General features: G+C 36.0%; 2 protein-coding genes and 1 long non-coding RNA gene across 4 annotated transcripts in view; 1 reads left to right on the top strand and 2 right to left on the bottom strand.

Annotated features, from left to right (window-relative positions):
- Positions 1–819: 819 nt before the first annotated feature.
- On the bottom strand, positions 820–4,574 carry cox5ba (cytochrome c oxidase subunit 5Ba). Its single transcript, NM_001002163.1, is given in 4 exon segments — positions 820–1,129; positions 1,216–1,315; positions 3,819–3,889; positions 4,448–4,574. Coding segments are annotated over 4 exon segments (381 nt in total). The 5' UTR covers positions 4,545–4,574; the 3' UTR covers positions 820–1,016.
- A 1,959-nt stretch (positions 4,575–6,533) lies between these two features.
- dbnla (drebrin-like a) lies at positions 6,534–20,968 on the bottom strand. Of its 2 annotated transcripts, NM_001002201.1 has the most exons (15): positions 20,780–20,916; positions 19,919–19,974; positions 19,673–19,785; positions 18,433–18,507; positions 18,191–18,337; positions 16,323–16,400; positions 16,078–16,229; positions 13,536–13,590; positions 13,362–13,430; positions 12,860–12,971; positions 12,590–12,751; positions 10,384–10,446; positions 9,702–9,814; positions 8,949–9,030; positions 6,534–6,801 (listed from the first exon to the last, which is right to left on the bottom strand). In NM_001002201.1, exons 1-15 carry the CDS (start codon positions 20,854–20,856, stop codon positions 6,665–6,667), a joined length of 1,491 nt encoding a protein of 496 aa, NP_001002201.1. In that variant the 5' UTR covers positions 20,857–20,916; the 3' UTR covers positions 6,534–6,664. The 2 variants fall into 2 exon arrangements, 1 of the variants encoding a protein (NP_001002201.1); XR_012385870.1 differs by lacking the exons at positions 6,534–6,801; positions 8,949–9,030; positions 9,702–9,814; ... (3 more) ...; positions 13,362–13,430; positions 13,536–13,590 and adding an exon at positions 15,416–15,852 and having other exon boundaries at positions 15,893–16,229; positions 20,780–20,968.
- The window catches only part of LOC141376473 (uncharacterized), a 63,751-nt gene continuing 52,405 nt past the window's right edge, over positions 9,751–21,096 (top strand). The window contains exons 1-2 of the long non-coding RNA XR_012386575.1: positions 9,751–9,834; positions 12,927–12,987. This is a non-coding gene — a long non-coding RNA (uncharacterized lncRNA). The remainder of the gene's footprint in view (positions 9,835–12,926; positions 12,988–21,096) is intronic.

Here is a 21,096-nt window from a genome sequence, read left to right as displayed (position 1 = left end):
GCCATTCACGAGTCTTTCATGCAGAGAATTATCCTCAGGTCTTTGAGTAATTTGCATTCAGATGTTAAAAGTCGAAACACGTCTTTATACAAGTTCAGTTCACCATGTTTGCAGTTTTAATCAACTTCACATACAATGAGCAATGTGGGCAATATCAGCAGTTACAGCACAGGTGTCAAACTCAGTTCCAAAAGGGCCGCAGCTCTGCACAGTTTAGTTCCAACCCTAATCAAACACACCTGATCAAACTAATTGAGTCCTTCAGGCTTGTTTGAAACCTACAGGTAAGTGTGTTGGAGCAGGGTTGGAACTAAACTGTGCAGGGCTTCGGCCCTCCAGGAATTGAGTTTGACACCCCTGGGTTAGAGTATGGATGGTTCTACACTTAAAATTTTTACCAGACATGGTAAACCATCCAGGAACCTTTGGGATACTCTTTTCAACATACTATGATTTGAGACGCACTAATTCTATTTTCAAATACTATTTAGGACGGATAGTATGTGAATTGGGACGCATCAACAGGCATTTGTAGCTCAGCCCTCTTTTTAAAAGAGGACAAACATTTAAATTTAAAGCGACAGTCACCAAAATTAGGATCAAAGTCTAAAAGGGTCAGTTTCAGAAACCTTTAAAACATTATTTATTGATATTTTGAGCTGAAACTTCACATAAACACTAGAGACTTACTTTACATCTTGTACAAAGGGGCATAATAGGTTCCTTTCCTAGGTTAATGCAATGAAAAACATTCAGATTCTGTGTGTTGGCGCACTCCAAACTGAACAGAGCAGAATTAAAACACAAGAGGCCCAGTCAGAGTAATCATGTTTATTAAGTGTAACCAGACCAAACGCAACAAACGACACTCCAATAATTTACGTAAACTGCTTTTTTTTGGAATTGTTAAAAGATTGCGTCCCACATCAGGAAAGGTTACATCTCCTGAACTTCCCTGCAAAAAAAGACGAACATGACAGAGGTGGCGGGGCCTGTGGAATTATGGGATTTAAGGCTCAGTGAGGAAGCTCATGAGGCACCAGCTTGTAATGAGAGCCGCAGGAAGGGCATCGCTGAGCTTCACCCTCATGAAGCCAAAACCAAACCACAGCAGTGTTGTCCTCCTCACCTACAGACACACATGAGGTTAATAATACAGCCATCCACTGGAGAAAATTACAAATGAACAATCAAGGATGAAGAGTTTGGACTTACAGACGCAGCCGACAATTCTTTTGTTGGTGATGGAAGGGACAATATGAGGGTCCGACTTTGAGCCTGCGTAACTCTTGGGCTTCAGCATGCTGTAAGGGTCCTGGAAGATTGAAAAATATATCAGTCAGATGAGATTGTGAAGCTCAACTAACACAAGGTCCAGTTACCATTACCAAATCAAATGCCCAATCACTTCAGTGTGTATTGTAACTAAAGAGATCATAAAAGGGCTGAATCTTGTTTGGTTGTGGGGGTGCTTGTTTTGACCACATCGTACACAACTTTAGAAGATCTTCACCCTGGCTGGAGTTTTCTTGAAGTTTCTGTTTGTCACCTGATACTTCATTTTTGTAAGGACAAACAGCACGCGGTTTTGAAAATGCCAGTGTCCGTCAACAAGGGGGTATGCAGTATATGCAGCACATAGGGGCACCACACATGGGGGGGGCGCCGTTGTGCCAAAACTATTTTTAAAATTATCCTTATTAAAAGTTTCAAATAATAAATATAAATAAATATGTTTTGTTAAAAAGCATGATTTTGAATTTTAAACGAATATAATATTGTTATTGTTTAATTCAAAATCCTTAAACACAATAACATGCAGTCCCACAGCCGAAAGTGTTCATGTAGATGTAACTGTTTAGATTTGTTTTTATTTTTTTCTAAATAAACTGTCAAATCATACATAATGTCAAAAGTTATAAGATTAATCAGAAAATTTGTCTTCATTTATTATTAATTAATTAATATAAAATAAGAGGGATCACACAAAATTTGAACCCGCATACCCCTCAGTAAATGTGTAGTTGCGCCCCTGCTGTCCGTGTGGACAGGGCCTTAGAATGGTTCGGCACAAAATTAGAAAAACTTTAGTGACTAGAGCACGATTAATCGAAAAAAAGGTCGCGATCTCGATTTGACCCCCTAGACGATCGTAATCCAGTGTTTCTACGATTCTGCCAATCATATTTTCAAGTTCAGGAGAGAAGCAAAGGCGGCTGTATGAGTCTTTTCATTGTTTCACACACGTTGCTCAGCGACATTGACACCTCCAAATGATGTTAAGAGTCACATTCTGTATTTATAAGGTGTAATTCACCTGAAAATGTCATTTTTGTCTTCATATAATGCTGTATTTGCAGCCGGGAAATCACACGTGACTTGAGCTGCTGACCGTGAGCTGTTATCACAGTGGGAAGGCGCACGCTCTACTTAATGATAGACATGTGAGTGTCTACTTTAGTGAACAGAACCTGCATATGTTGTGAGTAACGGTTAATAAAGTTGTAAATAATATTCAGTTTGTGGCACAGAGTGATCGTTTGAGAGCCGCGCGCGAAGTATGAACAGCACTTAGCAGTGAAAATGAGACCGAAAGCGAGCACGTCATTTAAAAGATCACACTGCATTTTACAGTTATGATTGTGACAAGCATTTGATACGTTTTTGTTTTCATAGTGAACACACAGTTGTGCATGAAAATAAATGTTTACAGTGTCAGTATAACTACTCTAGCCTATATATTGTTGGTTTTACCAGTGAATTAAATGGTCTAATAATGTTCTCAATGACAGATTGCAAGCATAGGCCTATATCGCAAACATAATTCAACATCAGAATTGTTATAAGTAGAATATAATTATTTATAGAAACCAGTAGACCTACACTTAATATTAATATTGCTGTTTTACCATATGTTTGAGAAAAACACTAATATTAACCTTTATTTTACATCTACAGAATCGTGAGAAAATCGTGATCTTTATTTTTAGGCAAAAAAAATTTCGATTCTCATTTTAGCCAGAATCGCGCAGCTCCATTAGTGACCTTTAACAAATTAAAATTACAAAAACATTTTGTTATTTGAAATGCAATACAAAACATCCATTCCAGCAAACTGGTAAGAAAATCTGTACATTACCATTTAGTTTATCTTTATGTACTAAAATAAAGCTACAAAAAAAAAAAACAGGGACAAAAAAAATTGCTATAATGGAAAAAAGGGACGACGAGTGAAAAAAGTTACTTTGGAACTAACTGCTCAAAGTAAGCATTAATAAATGAATTTAATGATTTTTATAATGGTTGAGATAATAAATCTGATATAATTAATCCAGCTACTCAAAAATCCCTTTTCACAGCTTACTGGTTACTTTTTGGAGCAACATCAGGGGGAGTAAAGATCATTTAAACTGAGAAAAATATCTAAAATACTTTTTTTTTTTCAATCGTACACAATGAGGCCATATTCGTAAGCCAGTTTACCAACTTTGAGCTTTTTGGAGAATATAAAAAAATGTAGATTCCTTAAAAAAAACTGTATATAAAGTCATAATGACATTAAACCCAAAATGTGGCTATGAGATGCACTTTATATTTTAAAACCACAAAGGATTCTTTGCGGTTTAATATTAATGTATAAAGTACTAGGGGGAAAACGAATATTTGTAACTAATACTTGTGTATGCAATCAATATGAAGATGAACAAATAATGGCTGAACGCCAATTTGGTGAGAATTAATCCTTGATATGTTATGCATGCAAAAAAAAAAAAAACCCTTGGCCTGTCAGTTTTGACAGTTAATAAGATAATGCATACAGAGCCTGTCTTCAGAGCAGTCATAATCTTCTTCTCGAGTCCAGTAGCCTGCTCCTCATCAGTGGGAATTCCTGTGTAAAAATATTAAGTTTACAATTAAGACTTTGATAACTTAATGCTTTAAAAATACTCCATTTCCGTTTAGTTCTGTGTGCTTGAGGCAAAGTCTAGATGGCATACAGCTGCGGATACATCAATATAGCATTTTTTGTGACAGCGTACAAACAATAATTCATATTTTAACATTATAAGGATGATATAGTTTAGATGTTAATAAAACACAATTGAGTAACTAATAAATAATATAAAAAGCTCTCGTTAACCTCTGGCCGCAGCTGTATCCCTTCTAGCAACACACGTCATGCTAATAGTCAACACTAGACATTTATGCTATCTTATAAATCAAGTACAACAATAAAACTAAACAATACCAAATATTAAAAGCCTAAATCAACATTTCTAACAACATCCCTCAAGAAATCATAATTTAACGCGTGTTTTCGTGCATAAACAGCGGTTTCGGTTAGCGCATCGACCTCCAGCGCGTCCTTGGCAAGCGTTCAAACCGACTCTGGAGTGATGCTGCGGGGTGTCCGGTCACTAAAAACAGACGCCGATGAAACACTGACCTCCGGCAGCCATTCCCCGGCTCACGGCGAGCACCGGGCGGGATTTGCAGGTCGTCGCGGCCCGTACGGCGCCTCTCAGCAGTAACCTTGCAGCCATGTCTTTCTCTTCCCCAAAACTGGCAGAATCGGGCTGATGACGTCGAAGAGGCGCTTATATAAGCATCGCGTCGCGTGAGATCGACGTCACGACCGTATGCATTCCATAGCCTTCCCTATGCTGGGAGATATTTTGAAACACTCTGGCTCAGGAAACATTAAGGTTAGTAAAACATTATCTTGTCGTGCCTTATTTAAAATTCCACTGAAACATCAGTCCTTGAAGTTCAATTGATTGCACACTTTGCATCTTATTTTTAAATTTTGGCTTTATTTTATGTATATTTCTTGTATGTATTTATATATTTACAGTGTATACATTGTTTTTTGGCCGTTTTGTATGGAGCCGGTTTAGTCTAAAAAATAATACATTTACAAAATAAAATTCATACATCCACAACACAATTCATTTACAAAATCCAATTTCTAAGTTTAAAACCCGATTCAAAAATATGCAAATCCACATCGTAAGTTTTAAACACGATTCAAAAATATGCGAATCCAATTTACAAATTTAAAAAACAATAAAAACATGCATATCTAATTCGTAAATAAAAAAAACAATTAAGAAATATGCCAATACAAGTCATAAATTCAAGACACGATTAAAAAAAACACACAAATCCAATTCGTAAATAAAAAATAAAACTATTTAAAAATAAGAAAATCCAATTCGTAAATTCAAAAAACAATTAAAATATATGCAAATTGAATTTGTAAATTCAAAACACGATTAAAAAAATACACAAATCCAATTCGTAAATTCAAAATAGGGTTTAAAAATTTGCAAATCCAATTCTAAAAATACAAAAAACAATTTAAAATTATATCAATCCAATTCGTAAATTCTAAAGACAATTTAAAAATACAAAAATACAATTAGTAAATTCAAAACACGATCAAAAAAATACACAAATCCAATTCGTAAATTTAAAATACGGTTTAAAAATTTGCAAATCCAATTTGTAAATTCAAAAAACAATTATAATATATGCTAATTCAATTTGTAAATTTAAAACACGATAAAAAAAATACACAAATTCAATTAGTAAATTCAAAATACGGTTTAAAAATTAGCAAATCCAATTCGTAAATTCAAAACACAATTAAAAAAAAACCCCAAATCCAATTCGTAAATTTTAAAAACTATTTAAAAATATGCAAATCCAGTTTGTAAATTCAAAAAAATATAAAAAATATGCAAATTAAATTTGTAAATTCAAAACTCGATTCAAAAATACACAAATCCAATTCACAAATTAAAAAACAATAAAAAAATACACAAATCTAATTCGTAAATTAAAAAAAAAAACAATTAAGAAAAATGCCAATACAATTTGTAAATTCAAAACAAGATTAAAAAATACACTAATCCAATAGGTAAATTTAAAAAGCAATTAAAAAGTATACAAATCCAGTTCGTAAATTCAAAAAAAACCAATTAAAATATATGCAAATTCAATTTGTAAATTCAAAACACGATAAAAAAAATACACAAATCCAATTTGTATATTCAAAATACAGTTTAAAAATTTCAATTTAAAAATAGAAGCCAAAAATATAAATTTCAGGAGCTGGTTTGGACAAAAAATTATTTTTACAGTATATGGAAAATATTCCTTCTGTAGGGTGCCGTTGCTTTTTTTAAATCAGCCTTAATTCATCCTTAAGGCTCGCTCCTGTTGATGTCGTCAATCTGGCAAACTGCACTTGTGTGTATTTTGAACCAGGCATGCAATACCTAGTGCCAAACCACTGGGTGTCAAACTTACACACCGCACCTTTAATATTGTCTGCTTTGTATGTGTACCATAATGCTTTATTAACTTTTTGGAAATTGTAAATATTTTTATGTAATTCATATGTTGTAGGTAAGCATGTTGTGTTGTAGCAGTTTTAGTTAAGGGACCACTGGGGAATACTTTGTATTAAAAATGCCCTTTTTTAATATCAGAGATTTGATTGGCTTATTTGAAACAACAAATGAGACTTTTATTCCAAACTTTTATTGTACATTATATGTATAATACAAGAAACCAGTTTCTCCAAATGCCCACAAACACAATTAAAGCACACAAGGCAAACACATATTAAAACCGCACCTGATTGGTTACTCAAAATCTACATAAGCTCGACATAATTAGCAGGAAACATCCCATAGTGGCCGTCCGGACCGTAACCCCTCCACCAGCCCTCATCTATCATGTCGATCCCTGAGATAACATCATCCGGGTCAAAGCTGATCTCTGTGTCATCCGCTAAATGAGAAAGAGAGAAGAAAATATGCATAAATCTAAACTATTTAGTATCACAAACTAGGATTACAGGATATATCATTTCAGCATCGATATCGCAATGTGCACATCCACTAGAGTCACATGGCAGGAAGTGCAATGTTGAGTTTATATGTTGGGATTATAGTTGACCAGGAGCCACATGGTTAAAGAGTTTAATCATAATGGAGTGAAGGTTAATCATTTGCATGTGTTTTTAATAGGGGTGCAACGGTTTAATTTACTCACGGTTCAGTATGTATCACGGTTTTAGGGTCACAGTTTTGGTACGGTTTGTGCTATGCTTAGAAAAAAAAATGCCTATAGAACAGTTCAAAGAACACTAAACATATTTATTGGGTAACAAACACCTGACAATGCAGCAGGCTTCACACATACGACTGTAGATTTGCATGTTCTCATATTAATTAAATAAAATTAGGGCATTTTGAAAAATGTATCTTCAAATAAATAGTTTAAGATAATAAGCTTAAATTTCCCCTTTTTCTATTTTACATCTCGGCTTAGTCTCAACTAATTATGTAGATAATAATAATGTCAACACATCTTAATAACTGAGCACTTTGAGAGAATTGATTACTTCTGTTTACATTATGCTTGCATTACCATGATAACAACGCATTTTTATTTCATTCATTCATTCATTCATTTTCTTTTCAGCTTAGTCCCTTTATTAATCCAGGGGCGCCACAGCGGAATGAACCGCCAACTTATCCAGCATGTTTTTTAGGCAGCATATGCCCTTTCAGCTGCAACCCATCTCTAAAAAACATCCATACACACTCATTCACACTCATACACTACGGACAATTTAGCCTAGAACATGCAAACTCCACACAGAAACGCCAACTGACACAGTCGAGGCTCGAACCAGTGACCTTCTTGCTGTGAAGCGACAGCACTAACCACTGCGCCGCTGCGTTACACTTAGCAGGGGCGCTTGCAGGATTTTATTCCAAGGTACGCACAAATCCAGCACCGCCCCGCCCCCTTCCGATGGCTGTTATTTTAGTATTCATACATTAAATAACGAATGCATCAAGTGAAATAAAATCGAATAGTGTTTTAGAATTTAGCAAAATTCTGCTCTTTTTATCTTTGTATTTTTATCATTTTATTTTTGTTATTTTTAATATTTTTTTGTCTTCATAATTAAAGCTATAGACAAATTCCTGCTTGACATTTAAGAAAACATTTTGCGTAGCTACCCAGTATATATTAAAGATCACCGAGAAAAACAAACAAACACAGAAACATGTTACATGGCCCCATAAATGTCCAACTTATATTTAATAAATCATTTTAAAAATGTGAAAATTGCTCATTTTATTTTTATAAAACATTTTGTTATTATTATTATTTATTTTTGAGTAAAAACAATACAGACATTTAAGAAACCATGTTTGTTTTATTTATTCATTAATTTAACTTGTTTATTGGTGCATATATAGGCTATAATTGAACTCGTACAACAGTACCTTGGACATCTACAGTGCCACTAAAGCGTTCAAACTAAAGTCAACAAAAGGAAAGAAAGATTTGACTTTCTCCGGTGACGGCCGACATCACAACACGCTGTAACCGTCCTTCAGGGATTAAATTACAAAACAAGCCATCTGGCTTGACTGAAGTGCAGTTATTTGCTCGTTGTTCAGAGTCTGCATGTTCCTGATTCATGGATATAGGATGTATTGTGGACATCGATGATGTTAAGTGTGTCTTTATTCGATGCGCAGCAGAAAAAAAGTCTTTCAGCAGCGCATGTAGCTGTTGATCAAGTTCTCAAAAACGAGTTTTTGTGCTACCAAATGCAGTGCTGCAGCGATTTGGCACAATAGAGGGAAAGCAGGCAGCTGTAGTGTATACTGTTTAATCATCAATTTAAATGATGTCACAAATAAATAAATAAAAAACCGGCATTAATTCCAGCCCTCTCATGATAGCTACGCACAGTGCGTACAGCTGCAGGCGCCACTGACACTTAGCACCATCTTAAGCGTAAAACATATGCCGGATTAGTTGGCGGTTCATTCTGCTGTGGTGACCACTGAAAAACAGACTAAGCCGAAGGGAAATTAATGACTTTATATGATGCAGTAAAAGGCACTCACAAGCCTGATAGTCATATAGTGCTCTTGCGCAGATGTTCTGGTTGTCGCCATTCTCCTCTTCATCCGCCGGAGATTGGAAATCCTTCAAATATACAATGACACTTACATGACAAGAATCTTTTCGGTGCACAATATTTGACATGCAGTTGAAAGATTACAACAAATAATGGCTACCATGTCAAGCAAGTAGGGCTGATTATAAAACTGTATTAATTGTCTAAAAATTAAGCAATTAATTGTGTGTTTTATGGCCTATATAAAATTCTAACACTGTATGTGGCTAAATATGAACATATACTGCCTATAAAAAGGATAGTTCATATACTGTATTTAAACTCATTTGTGCATGTTTGTAATTCTAATGATTGAAAATGAATATATAAACAACATTTTTGCAATATTTTGAAATATATGTTGACTGTATGCCTGTCAAATAAAAACAATATCTGGTATGTTAAATATGTGATTTGCATATATTAGCATGTATCAGATTTCTATATGAGGGCTTTGTTGTGCTTTTTAATTATTTATTAATCGTAATAAGATTATTGAGATATATTATGTCAGAAGCAATCATTTATCTGATGCAAATTTGAAAGTAAAAGGCAACCGCACACACAAGTGTCCATCCACATTATGTCTCCACCTTCTGGCTATTAAATGGATTGTAGGACTCGGGTTGTCTAAAACTGCAATTAAAGGGTTATTCGGCTACAGGGAATGTAGGTTTGGATGCTATGAGAAGTTGCTAACCTGGTGAACGTTCTCATACAGACTTTGATTTGATGGGATGTTCATGTAGGTGCTGTTTCCATCTGCATTTTGCTTGTGTGTTGCAGCAGGACTCGACACCTCTGCATCTGAATCTGCATCAGGATGAAAAAAAGTAAGTCAGATTTTAGGCACACACATCATGCTTTCATTTATCTGTTTATATGCACATATCTGGACCAAATGCACCAAAAAATATGTAAATATGCATCAAAATGCGTATAAAAATCATGAATTTTAATGTATAAATCACGTTTTTATTGCCAATGTGTAAAAAGCTTGTAATGAAATGTTAAAGCCAGATCTTTTTAGACTAAAAATATATATTTATTTGCTTAATATTATTTTAAAAGTGCACACACACACCATCACATAGAAATATATATATATATATATATATATATATATATATATATATATATATATATATATATATATATATATATATATATAATTTTTTTTTTGTTTTTTTGGATGTGATAAACCTTGATTAATCTTTCGACTACACTATTAAAGATACATTTATATTAAAACACCCAATACCACATTTTGATTCTGAAACGTGCAGTGCTTATGTTTAATCAACAAAATGAAAGCCTCTTGTTGATATTATGGAGGGCGGCCACATATAAATCAATGTATGGGAAACAGAGAGAGCACACACCATCCCATTCATCATCATAGTCCTCAGCTTGTTCAGACACAAACGGATCATCAGAGAAGGGATCTGAAAGATAAAAATAAACAACCTGTAAGATATAATCCTAAACTACTTCTGTTGTGCAGACGTGCGATTTAGCGGATGACTAGGAATAATAAACAGGAATAATAATACAAACAAGTGTGTTCATGCCTATACATATAAAGTAGAGTAATATATTAAAAAACATCAGTTTGCAGTATCAAGCAGCATAACGGGCTGAAAATGAATGGAAGTGAATGACAGTGGAAGAATCGCACCAAAAAGATTACAATGGCTGTGCCCGCTCTTACATGAAGAATAAAGTCAACATCATTCCAGTTGAAAGGGCTCCTATTATGCCCCTTTTTACAAGATGTAAAATAAGTCTCTTATGCCTCTAGAGCAGTGGTTCTCAAAGTGGGGGTCAGGACCCCCCGAGGGGTCGCGGGGCAATGAAGGGGGGTCGCCTGGTGATTTCCAAAAATCTATTTATTTTTATTAAACCATTAGAATTAACATATTTTATCCATAACTATACTGAAAATAAAAATAGTCATTTATAGTTACTATATACTATATAGTTACTATAGTAGCTTATAGTTACTAGTTCTATTGGATTGCGACCCCTGGGGTAATTACATTATATTAAAGGCAGCAATAGCGTCAGATGCATTTTGATTTTATAATATCAGGTTATACTTTCTGGCACATTTAAAGCACTGACACAAATTTAATTGGTGTGTCTGCGTCATTGCATGCAAGGTTTCTGTATTTATAACCCCCTCAGAGGATATTGGGGGTCGCGAGTCACTGGCAATGTTATTTTGGGGGTCGCGGGCTGAAAAGTTTGGGAACCCCTGCTCTAGAGCAGCGGTTCTCAACAAAGGGGGTGCCGACCCACAAGGGGGCCTCAGCGAGCTCTGTTGGAAGATGTGTCATATTTATAACGATCATGTTGCTTTAGTTTTTTTTAATCCCCTCCCTGACCAAAAAAAAAAAAAGACAAATTGGTAATTCGTCCTCCACAAAAAAAGTCTAGCTTTCAACAGCTAATACTTATAACCCAAGCAAACTGGACCCAGGTGAGGAAGCTCCAAACATTTCAGGGCGCAGCGCTAGCAATACTGAAAACACGAAATGCAGGAAATATTGAGATAGTTACTAAATCTATGGTTTTATTCTGTTTTCTTGAAGCATAGCCACGGCTTCACCCAGCCACGGTGCATTGTCTGTGCCAAAGTTCTTGCTAACAAATGCATGAGACTAAATTAATAAGACATTTGGAAATGACTCATCCCCAATACCGCGACAATCCCAGAGCATTTTTTAAGGGCAAGGCGAAAGAATTGACACGCACCCAAAATGAGATGAGGGACGTCACAGCTACTGACAAGAAACTTTTATAAAATTGGCAACTAATATAGGACCAATTTAAAGGCCAAAGGCTTTAAGTTTTTCAGTTACAAATGGTTACTGATGTTTTGATTTTATATTTTACATTAGGCTGTTAAACATGAACATATAGTAATAAACATACCGTTTGCGTGAAAACAACATTTTTTGTCATCCTTACTGTAAACTTATATGAGCAATAAAATCATTAAATGTTGAGGGGAGGCCTTAGAATATTTTCCGAGATAAAAGGGGGTCGCAGGCAAAAAAAAAAAAAAAAAAGGTTGGGAACCCCTGTTCTAGAATATGTGAAGTTTAAGCTTAAAATAGCACACAGATAATGTTTTCTATCTCTGTGAAACTGGCCCTTTTAGGCTTTGATTCTAATTGTTGCGTTTTGGTGACTGTTGCTTTAAATTGAAATGAGATTGTGCTCTTTTGAGCAGAGGGCGGAGCTACAGATGCCTATGTGTCAGCATAGTGGCAGATTCAAAAACAAGACTAATGTCCTATGCTAATGAGGAAGAGATGGGCACTAGTGGGCGGGGCTTTTCCACCTCTGATGACACCTACAAAGGGAGAATGTCAATCAAAGTGTTTCTGCAGACTGTTTCTATCCAGTCTGATTATAAAACATAAAATGAATACATTTTACTATTAGAAGCTGCTTATATTCACACACTGCTGCCACACAACTGTGTTTAACCCCCTTATAAAAATTATTTCAGCATTATAGGTCCCCTTTAAGAACAATGAACAGGCAATCTCTGAAATGTGCCTGCAATCTCATCCTCACCTGCGGTTTTAACTGGGAAAGTCTGAGTTTCGCGCACAGGAGAGACTTTAGCTGGAACATGTGAAACTGAAGCCACAGGCTGAAGAGGAGATAAAGGCTGAGATCTGCTCTCACTGGGAGTGCTTACTGCTTGCTGGGATAAAAATGGGCTTCTTAGCTGACCTAAGGGGAAAAGATGAGAGTCATCTGAACTCCGGGATGAAAGGATTGTGCACATGTTTTAAAAATGAGGTTCTGGGTTATGAAATGCTGGAGAAGTTTTAGTTGTACCCTGTCGGCTGCTTGATGGAGAAGATGTTGCATCATTGACCAAGCTTCTCTCTTTCTTCATAAACAGCTCTCTGGGATTGGTGGATCGCTGGGAGATAATCGATGCCGCCTCCTGGGGGACAGAAAAGGTAGAATATGTAAGGAATAATGATAACACTTTAATTTAAAGGGGTAGTTCACCCAAACATCTAAATTTACCCACTATTTGTTCTTCCTCAAGTGGTGCCAAACCTTTATGAGTTTCTTCTGTTAAATGCAAAATAAAATATTTTGGAGTAAGTTGAAAACCGGTAACCATTGACTTCCGTAGTAGCAAAAAACAAATACAATGGATGTCGATGGTTACCGGTTTCCAATATTTTTCAAAATGTCTTCTTTTGCGATCAACAGAAGAAAGAAACTCAAACAGGGTTGAAAGAGCTAAAGGGTGAATGAATTGTGACGTGAACTATCCCTTTAAGGCAGGCAGTATTTTTAGTAATATTTTACTAAAAAAACTCACATTGGCCTTCTGCACAGACGCAGATCTCAATATTCCTGCTTTAACAGGAGTCTGCTGTTGCTCTTTCTCCTTAACAAGAGAAGCAATGAGTGAGTAACATACAAAGTGTAACTTTATAATAGTTAAATATATTGAGGCGGGAAAGATTACGAATATTTTGTTTTTAATTCTTACCAATTTTCTTTGTTCCTCTTCTTTATTCTCCGCCTCTAGTTTCTTTTCAAAAATCCTGTGATACACCAAAAAGATAATGTTAGATATATATATATATATATATATATATATATATATATATATATATATATATATATATATATATATATATATATATATATATAAAACTATATATTAGGGGTGTGAGACAAATGTATGTCACAATTTTGGGAAATTGTTTTTGATAGGTGGCAAGGTGGCTCATTGGTTAGCACTGTTGCCTCACAGCAAGAAGGTTGCTGGTTCAAGTCCCGGCTGGGTCAGTTGTCATTTCTGTGTGGAGTTTGCATGTTCTCCCCGTGTTGGTGTTGGTTTCTTCCGGGTGCTCAGGTTTCCCCCACACTCTAAACACGTTATGTAGTGTGTGTGAGAATGTATGGGTGTTTCCCAGTACTGGGTTTCCATATCCATATCAAATGGTCTCTTAAAAGTCACGTCTTGCTTTCTGTTTCGGACTAAGGTGCGTTTTGCACTCACACACAAGCGTACCGCGCCAAAGCCCAAGTGAACCGTGAAGTGGTTCGGATTGCATAGTGTGAGTAGGCTCTTAGGGACTAAGGCAAGGGAAATGAATGGTTTTGTGCTGGTCAAGTCACATCGTGGATAACTAATGACTGAAATCACCAGGTGGCTGCACCAAATCATCATTCAAGAAAAAAGATTTTTGAATTTAAGAGAAAAGTGATCAAATTGAACGTTTTTGGCCTGCAGCTCTGATTTTTGTTTTAAATTTCAAGATTATATCTTGCAATTTTAAATTACGACGAGAAAAAAAAACTTAAATGTGAGATGTAAAGTCACAATTTTAAGACAAGTCAGAATTGCAAAATATAACCTTAAAACTCACAGAAGTAAACTCTGAATTTTAGGAATAATGTCTTTGGGTGTGTTTCAATCAGCGGCTTTGTTTACTAGTCAGTGCACTTAACAAGTCACGAGCCATTTTAAGTGCTGTCTCAAATGCAAAATTCTTCCAGTGCAAAGAACGTTTGCGTGCTGAAGATCCCACAATGCACCATGAAATGGGTACGCAGTAGTGAACCGAGCTCATCAGTGCCCGAATTAGTGCACACAACTACTGATGAACTACTATTGATGAACTTCTAATTTTATTTATTTATTTAATTTTTTTGCAATTTTGAGTTATAAAAAATAAGTTGTCTTTGTCAAAGTTTCAAAATATAAACTCAAAATTGCACATTCATATCTTACAATTCCAACTTCTTACTCTGAATTTAAAATAAATTCATTATTTTAAGAAAAATCTGAATCGAAAGAAATTGGCAAAAAGAGAAAAGTCAAAATTGTGAGTTTGTACTTCCTTTTAAATTGAATTCCAATATAATATCTTGCAACTTTCTAAATGCAACTACTTGTACTATTAAAAATGCATTGGGTTGGGGGGGGGAGGGGGGGGGGGGGTGATTGGTTGCTCTCACCTTGGCAGCCAATGAGCTTGCTCCTCATCAGTTTAAACCATAGGTCTCAAATTCAATTCCTAGAGGGCCGCAGCTCTGCACAGTTTTGCTCCAACCATATCAAACACAGCTGATCCAAATAACCGAGGTGTTCAAAAGAGTCATAAACAACTTCATTAGCTGGATCAGCTGTGTTTAAACAGAGTTGGAGCAAAACTGCAGAGCTGCTGCCCTCCAGGAATTTAAGACCTATGGTTTAAATGCTGTGTCATTTTACGCTGTTAAGCTGCTGCACATTTTCAGAGACCCTCTCCCACCCCAGCTCCACCTGTGTTTAGATCTACTACGGGGGTTACATATATGTATCATGTTTGCAGCAGCAGCGTAATATATTCTCAGATGTCAATCATTCATTTTCTTTTTGGCTTAGTTCCTTTATTAATCTGGGGTCGCCACAGCGGAATGAACCGCCAACTTATCCAGCATGTATTTTAAGCAGCAGATAGCCTTTTAGCTGCAACCCATCACTGGGAAACATCCACACACACTCATTCATACACACTATGGACATTTTAGCCTACCTAATTCACCTATACCACATGTTTTTGGACTCGTGGGGGAAACCAGAGCACCCGGAGGAAATCCACGCCAACACGGGGAGAACATGCAAACTCCACATATAAATGCCAACTGACCCAGCCGGGGCTCGAACCAGCGACCTTCTTGCTGTGAGGTGACCGTGCTACCCACTGCGCCACCGTGCAGCTCTCAGATGGCATGTCTGTGTATATACTGGCAGTAGCAGGTCTCGGTACTTGCTCTGCCATAATAATCAAAGCAGGTGCAGCAGAGTAGCAGATCTATACCACCAAGACCAAATGCATCAACATTGCCATATACATATTCAGTAGCATAGTGAATCCCGAGAGTGTTCATGACAGAAATGTTGTAGTTTTTTTAAGTTTGCTTATTTATTTTAACAGAAAGTATTCCTAAACTTAGGTGAAAATGGTCAAAAAACAAACGGTGGCAGAAAAAGAGTTAATGATAATAATATTAATAGTGTAAAACTCAAAATCTCTGGCCTCTGTTGGTCAATCTCCTTCTCTCTCTCCTTCCTCCTTCGCTCTCGTTCTTCTGCTTCTCTGCTCTCTTGATCTCTCCGTTCTTTCTCCAAACGCTGCCTCTCCTCATCTGCCTTCCTGCGCTCCTCCTGCCGGCGGTTCTTTTCATCTCGCTGATAAAGCAGAAGCAAGAGAACGTGTCAGAGCAACAAAGAGCAGATGAGAAGATTAAAGCTCTCTTTTTTTTAACGCTGCCATCTCCTTACCTCAGCCTGAGCCCAGAAGTTATCTCTGCTCGTACCTTGGATCTCATCTAAAGCACTGACCTTTTTATAAACAGAGCCCTGTGGGAGCAACGATAATAAAGGAATTGAAAAGGACAACATGCAGATATTTAAAGACCCTCCATATAGTGAAGCTTGTTTTTTTTGCCATGGAATAAAAAAATGTTGATTTGTTTTTTATTCCACAAAATTTTTTCTTGTAATTTCACGTTTATACACTCACCGGCCCCTTTATTAGGTACACCTTACCAGTACCAGGTTGGACCCCCTTTTGCTTTCAGAACTGCCTTAATCCCTTGTGGCAAAGATTCAACTAGGTACTGGAAATATTCCTCAGAGATTTTGCTCCATATTGACATGATAGCATCACACAGTTGCTGCAGTCAGTTGCACTTTCATGATCTCCTGTTCCACCACATCCCAAAGGTGCTCTGTTGAACTGAGAATTTTGGTGAGCCTGTGTGAATTGTAGCCTCAGTTTCCTGTTCTTAGCTGACAGGAGCGGCACCCGGTGTGGTCTTCTGCTGCTGTAGCCCATCTGCCTAAAGGTTGGACGTGTTGTGTGTTCAGAGATGCTCTTCTGCAGACCTTGATTGTAACGAGTGCTTACTTGAGTTACTGTTGCCTTTCTATCAGCTGGAACCAGTCTGGCCATTCTCCTCTGACATCTGGCATCAACAAGGCATTCACGGCCACAGAACTGCCGCTCACTGGATATTTCCTCTTTTTCACATCATTCTCTGTAAACTCTAGAGTTGGTTGTGCGTGAAAATCCCAGTAGATCAGCAATTTCTGAAATACTCAGACCATGCCACATTCAAAGTCACTTAAATCACCTTTTTTTCTGACGCTTGTTTTGACCATGTCTACAAGCCTAAATGCATTGAGTTGCTGCCATGTGATTAGAAATTTGCGTCAAACAAGCTGTTGGATAGGTGTACCTAATAAAGTGGCCAGTGAGTATCTAACATTTCCGACATCTTAAAATGAGGAGAAAATCATCATTTTGAAGTTTAAACTTACATTCTCAGAATTTTGTTTAGAAAAAAAGTCAGAAATGAAAGAAATAAGGTCATAATTTTGAAAAAATTGCATATTTATTTACATTTTGCAGATATAACCTTAAATTTTGCAAAGCAAAAATCGGATTCCAAGAATTTTGTGAAAAGACAAAATTTCAAGATGTAATTTGTAAATATTTTAACAATAATTATAAATATATTTTGTGCCTTGCAGCTCTGATTTTTGCTTTGAAGTCCTAGATTATATCTTACAATTTTGAATTATGATCAAAAATTATAATTGTGAGAAATAACCTTAAAATTCTCAGAAGTAAAATAGTAAAATAAATAAAGTTCAAACTCAATATAGCACATGTGTATCTCATAATTCTAACAATTCAACTTAAAATTGAGTTCATGTCTTCAAATTGCCAGTTAATATCTCATAATTCATTTTTTTTCCTCAGAATTTTTCTCAAAAGTCATAATTTTAAGAAAAGTCTAAACTCTAAAACTGCTGGATTACAACATAAAACATAAGATTCCAAGAGAAAAGTGAAAATAGTAAGTTTATACTTATTTTTTGCTTTGAATTCCAAGATTATATCTTGCAATTTTGAATTACGGTGAGAAAAACAAATCATAATTGTGAGATATAAAGACAAAATTGTGAGATAGAAGTTCAGAACTCATTCATTCATTTTTCTTCAGCTTAGTCCCTAATTTATCAGGGGTCACCACAGCGGAATGAACCACCTATTACCTTTTAATTTTTTTCACAATTTCCATAGTAGGACTAGACTTCCATAATCTTTAATATGAGTTATGATTATGATTGAAATCCCTCACCACACGTCCAGGAGGCTCAGAATGATTGTTCTGGCTTGATTCTCTGTGGATGTTGTAGTTTACGCCGGAGCCTTTGGCCACTTTCTCCATGATGGCCGCAGGTTCCACGTCATCATCTGATCGAGCGTTAATGGTCACGTGTGCACCCTTTAATTCAACACATAACAGATTAAAGTTATGATGGTGTTTATTTGCATGACATAATGCGACAAATAAGAGAATGACTTGTATTTTAAACTCACTCTCAGAAAATTGGCCATTGAGTGAACATGTCTAGCGCAAACACCCTTTCTGAGGTCCTTGACTCCCTCGCCGGTCTAAAACCAAAAGAGGATTCATATCAATGAAGCTGTGAATACATTTTAAAGCTTTCGGTGTTGCTGCATTTTTTTAAAGTAAAAAGTATTCGCCCTCCTGTGAATTTTGTTTTCAAGTATTTCCCAAATGATGTTTAACAGAGCAAGACATTTTTCACAGTATTTCCTATAATATTTTATCTTCTGGAGAAAGTCTTCTTTGTTGTCAGTGTTGCCAGATCGGGTGATTTTGAATTTGATTGTGTGCATAGGCGGATTGACAAAATTTGTGCAGTTTTGAAACGTACATTTTACATGCAACATATAACCTCAACATGTTAACAAAACATAACTGTGTGGTCCTACTCCGTTTAGTTAGTAGTGACCAGTGCTGGCGAGGCAGTGGCGCAGTAGGTAGTGCTGTCGCCTCACAGCAAGAAGTTCGTTGGTTCGAACCTCAGCTCAGTTGGCGTTTCTGTGTGGAGTTTGCATGTTCTCCCTGCCTTCGCGTGGGTTTCCTCCGGGTGCTCCGGTTTCCCCCACAGACCAAAGACATGTGGTACAGGCGAATTGGGTAGGCTAAATTGTCCGTAGTGTATGAGTGTTTGTGTGTGGATGTTTTCCCAGAGATGGGTTGCGGCTGGAAGGGCATCCGCTGCGTAAAAACTTGCTGGATAAGTTGGCGGTTCATTCCGCTGTGGCGACCCCGGATTAATAAAGGGACTAAGCCGACAAGAAACTGAATGAATGAATGACCAGTGCATATTGCAATCCGCGTGGGCCCATCCGCATTTTAATAAATAATATGAATAATTCTCTGGATAATTACTGTTTTTACATTACTGTAAGGGTTGGGGTTGAGGTAGACATTAATAAAATACAATTGACTGGGTAATTTAATAAATATTATGAATAATTCTTGTTAATGTCTGACATTATGACTTAATGTCTGACATTTAGACATTAATGTCTGACATTTAGACTTTACAGACCTGAAACTTGCCTACAGCACTTATTCATTGTTGCTCTTAGTTGTGTAAATTGCTTCCTTGTCCTCATTTGTAAGTCGCTTTGGATAAAAGCGTCTGCTAAATGACTAAATGTAAATGTAATATTTGAGTGAACTATTCATTCATGAAGCATTTTTTATTTGTACATCCAGCTCTGAATATTTTTCTGTTCATACCCAGTTGATGAGCACAAATTTGGGCACTCCAGAGCTGGGGTCCAGCACTCTACAGAAGGCATACATGACTTTACCACTGTTCAGTTCGTCCACCATTTCTTCAAGCCCACCATCTAAAAAAAATGAGAGAAACACAAACCAGCATATGAAACTGTGGACTGCTGACTCATCAATAAGACAAAAAAAAAAAAAAAAGCATGACGTCAGTCTATTGGCACTCTCATCTCATCTGAAGAAAACACTCACCTCCCTTCCCTGCAACCCGAATGTCATTACTGTTTCCTTCATAGGTGAACAACACCCTGTTTAAAAAAAAAATTACATTTCATGCAAGATTATTAACAGAATAGGCTATTATAAATGTAAAATACTCGCCAAGAAGTAACCAGCCATTCTGTTTTTTTTTTGCACAGGTTATATGTAATAGCTCATAAAACAAATTTGAATATTGTTTTGAAAATAAATGAAAAAATACTAAAGTAAACACTAGAGTATTTTGAATTCTATTGTTGCAGTAGTACATCAACTATATTAGTACTAATATAAACAACCCAACTTTACTGCAACTACATTGTTATTATACTACATTGTTATTATACTACACCACAGTTTACTGTAGTAAAAACTAAAGTGCACTGCTGTATTTATTATAGTTCACTATAGTTAATAATACTACATTATGCTTTATCATTCACTAACAAAAGTGTTGTAAACACTATACACTCAAAAAAATTACGTTTGCTATTTGTTTAAACGACTTATTTAAAATGAGCTGAAACAACACAATTTTTGAGTTTTTTTTTAATTGGGACAACTTAATTTTTTCATTAAATCTACTTAAATTTGTAAAAACTAATAAGTTAACTCTTTCATGTTGTCCCAACGCAAATCGAGTGTACAGTGTATACAATAATACGCTTTGCTATATGCTTCAAAAACACTATTTACTCTAATTACTATAGTATTTTTAATGTTGGATGCCAGATTCTCTTGAAATGGCAAAGTTAATTACGTAAAGTAAATATAATGATTACTTATTCTTTAAAAAAAAACATGTCATTCGTCGATTTATTTTCGAGGTGTTGATGTGTGATGGAGTTTTCTTACCAGTCTTTTTTCCCGCTCACCACCTCATCATATGCTTCTGTAAGCGCGGGTCCGTTTTTACTCAGGTTTACCGCCATTGTGGATCATGAAATGAATGAAGTTGTGGATATTTTTAATGGAGATATAATCATAACCAGTCTTCCTCTTTCGTTTGAGCGTCCTTTGTCGTGTTAAAAACGCACCTGTCTCTTGAAATCTGGTTCGGCGAGTTTTTGGGAATTGAAAGGAGGAAGAGAAAGAGCTTCCCAGCAAGCCATAACTATTTAAATGATTTAAACAGGGACAAATATTGAATTTTGTGTGTGGTAGAAATGCAT

Source organism: Danio rerio, chromosome 10, assembly GCF_049306965.1.
Source record: "Danio rerio strain Tuebingen ecotype United States chromosome 10, GRCz12tu, whole genome shotgun sequence".
In the NCBI taxonomy this organism is placed as follows: domain Eukaryota; kingdom Metazoa; phylum Chordata; class Actinopteri; order Cypriniformes; family Danionidae; genus Danio; species Danio rerio.
The sequence above is the reverse complement of the archived record's forward strand: the minus strand, read 5'-3'. Positions and strand labels throughout refer to the sequence as shown.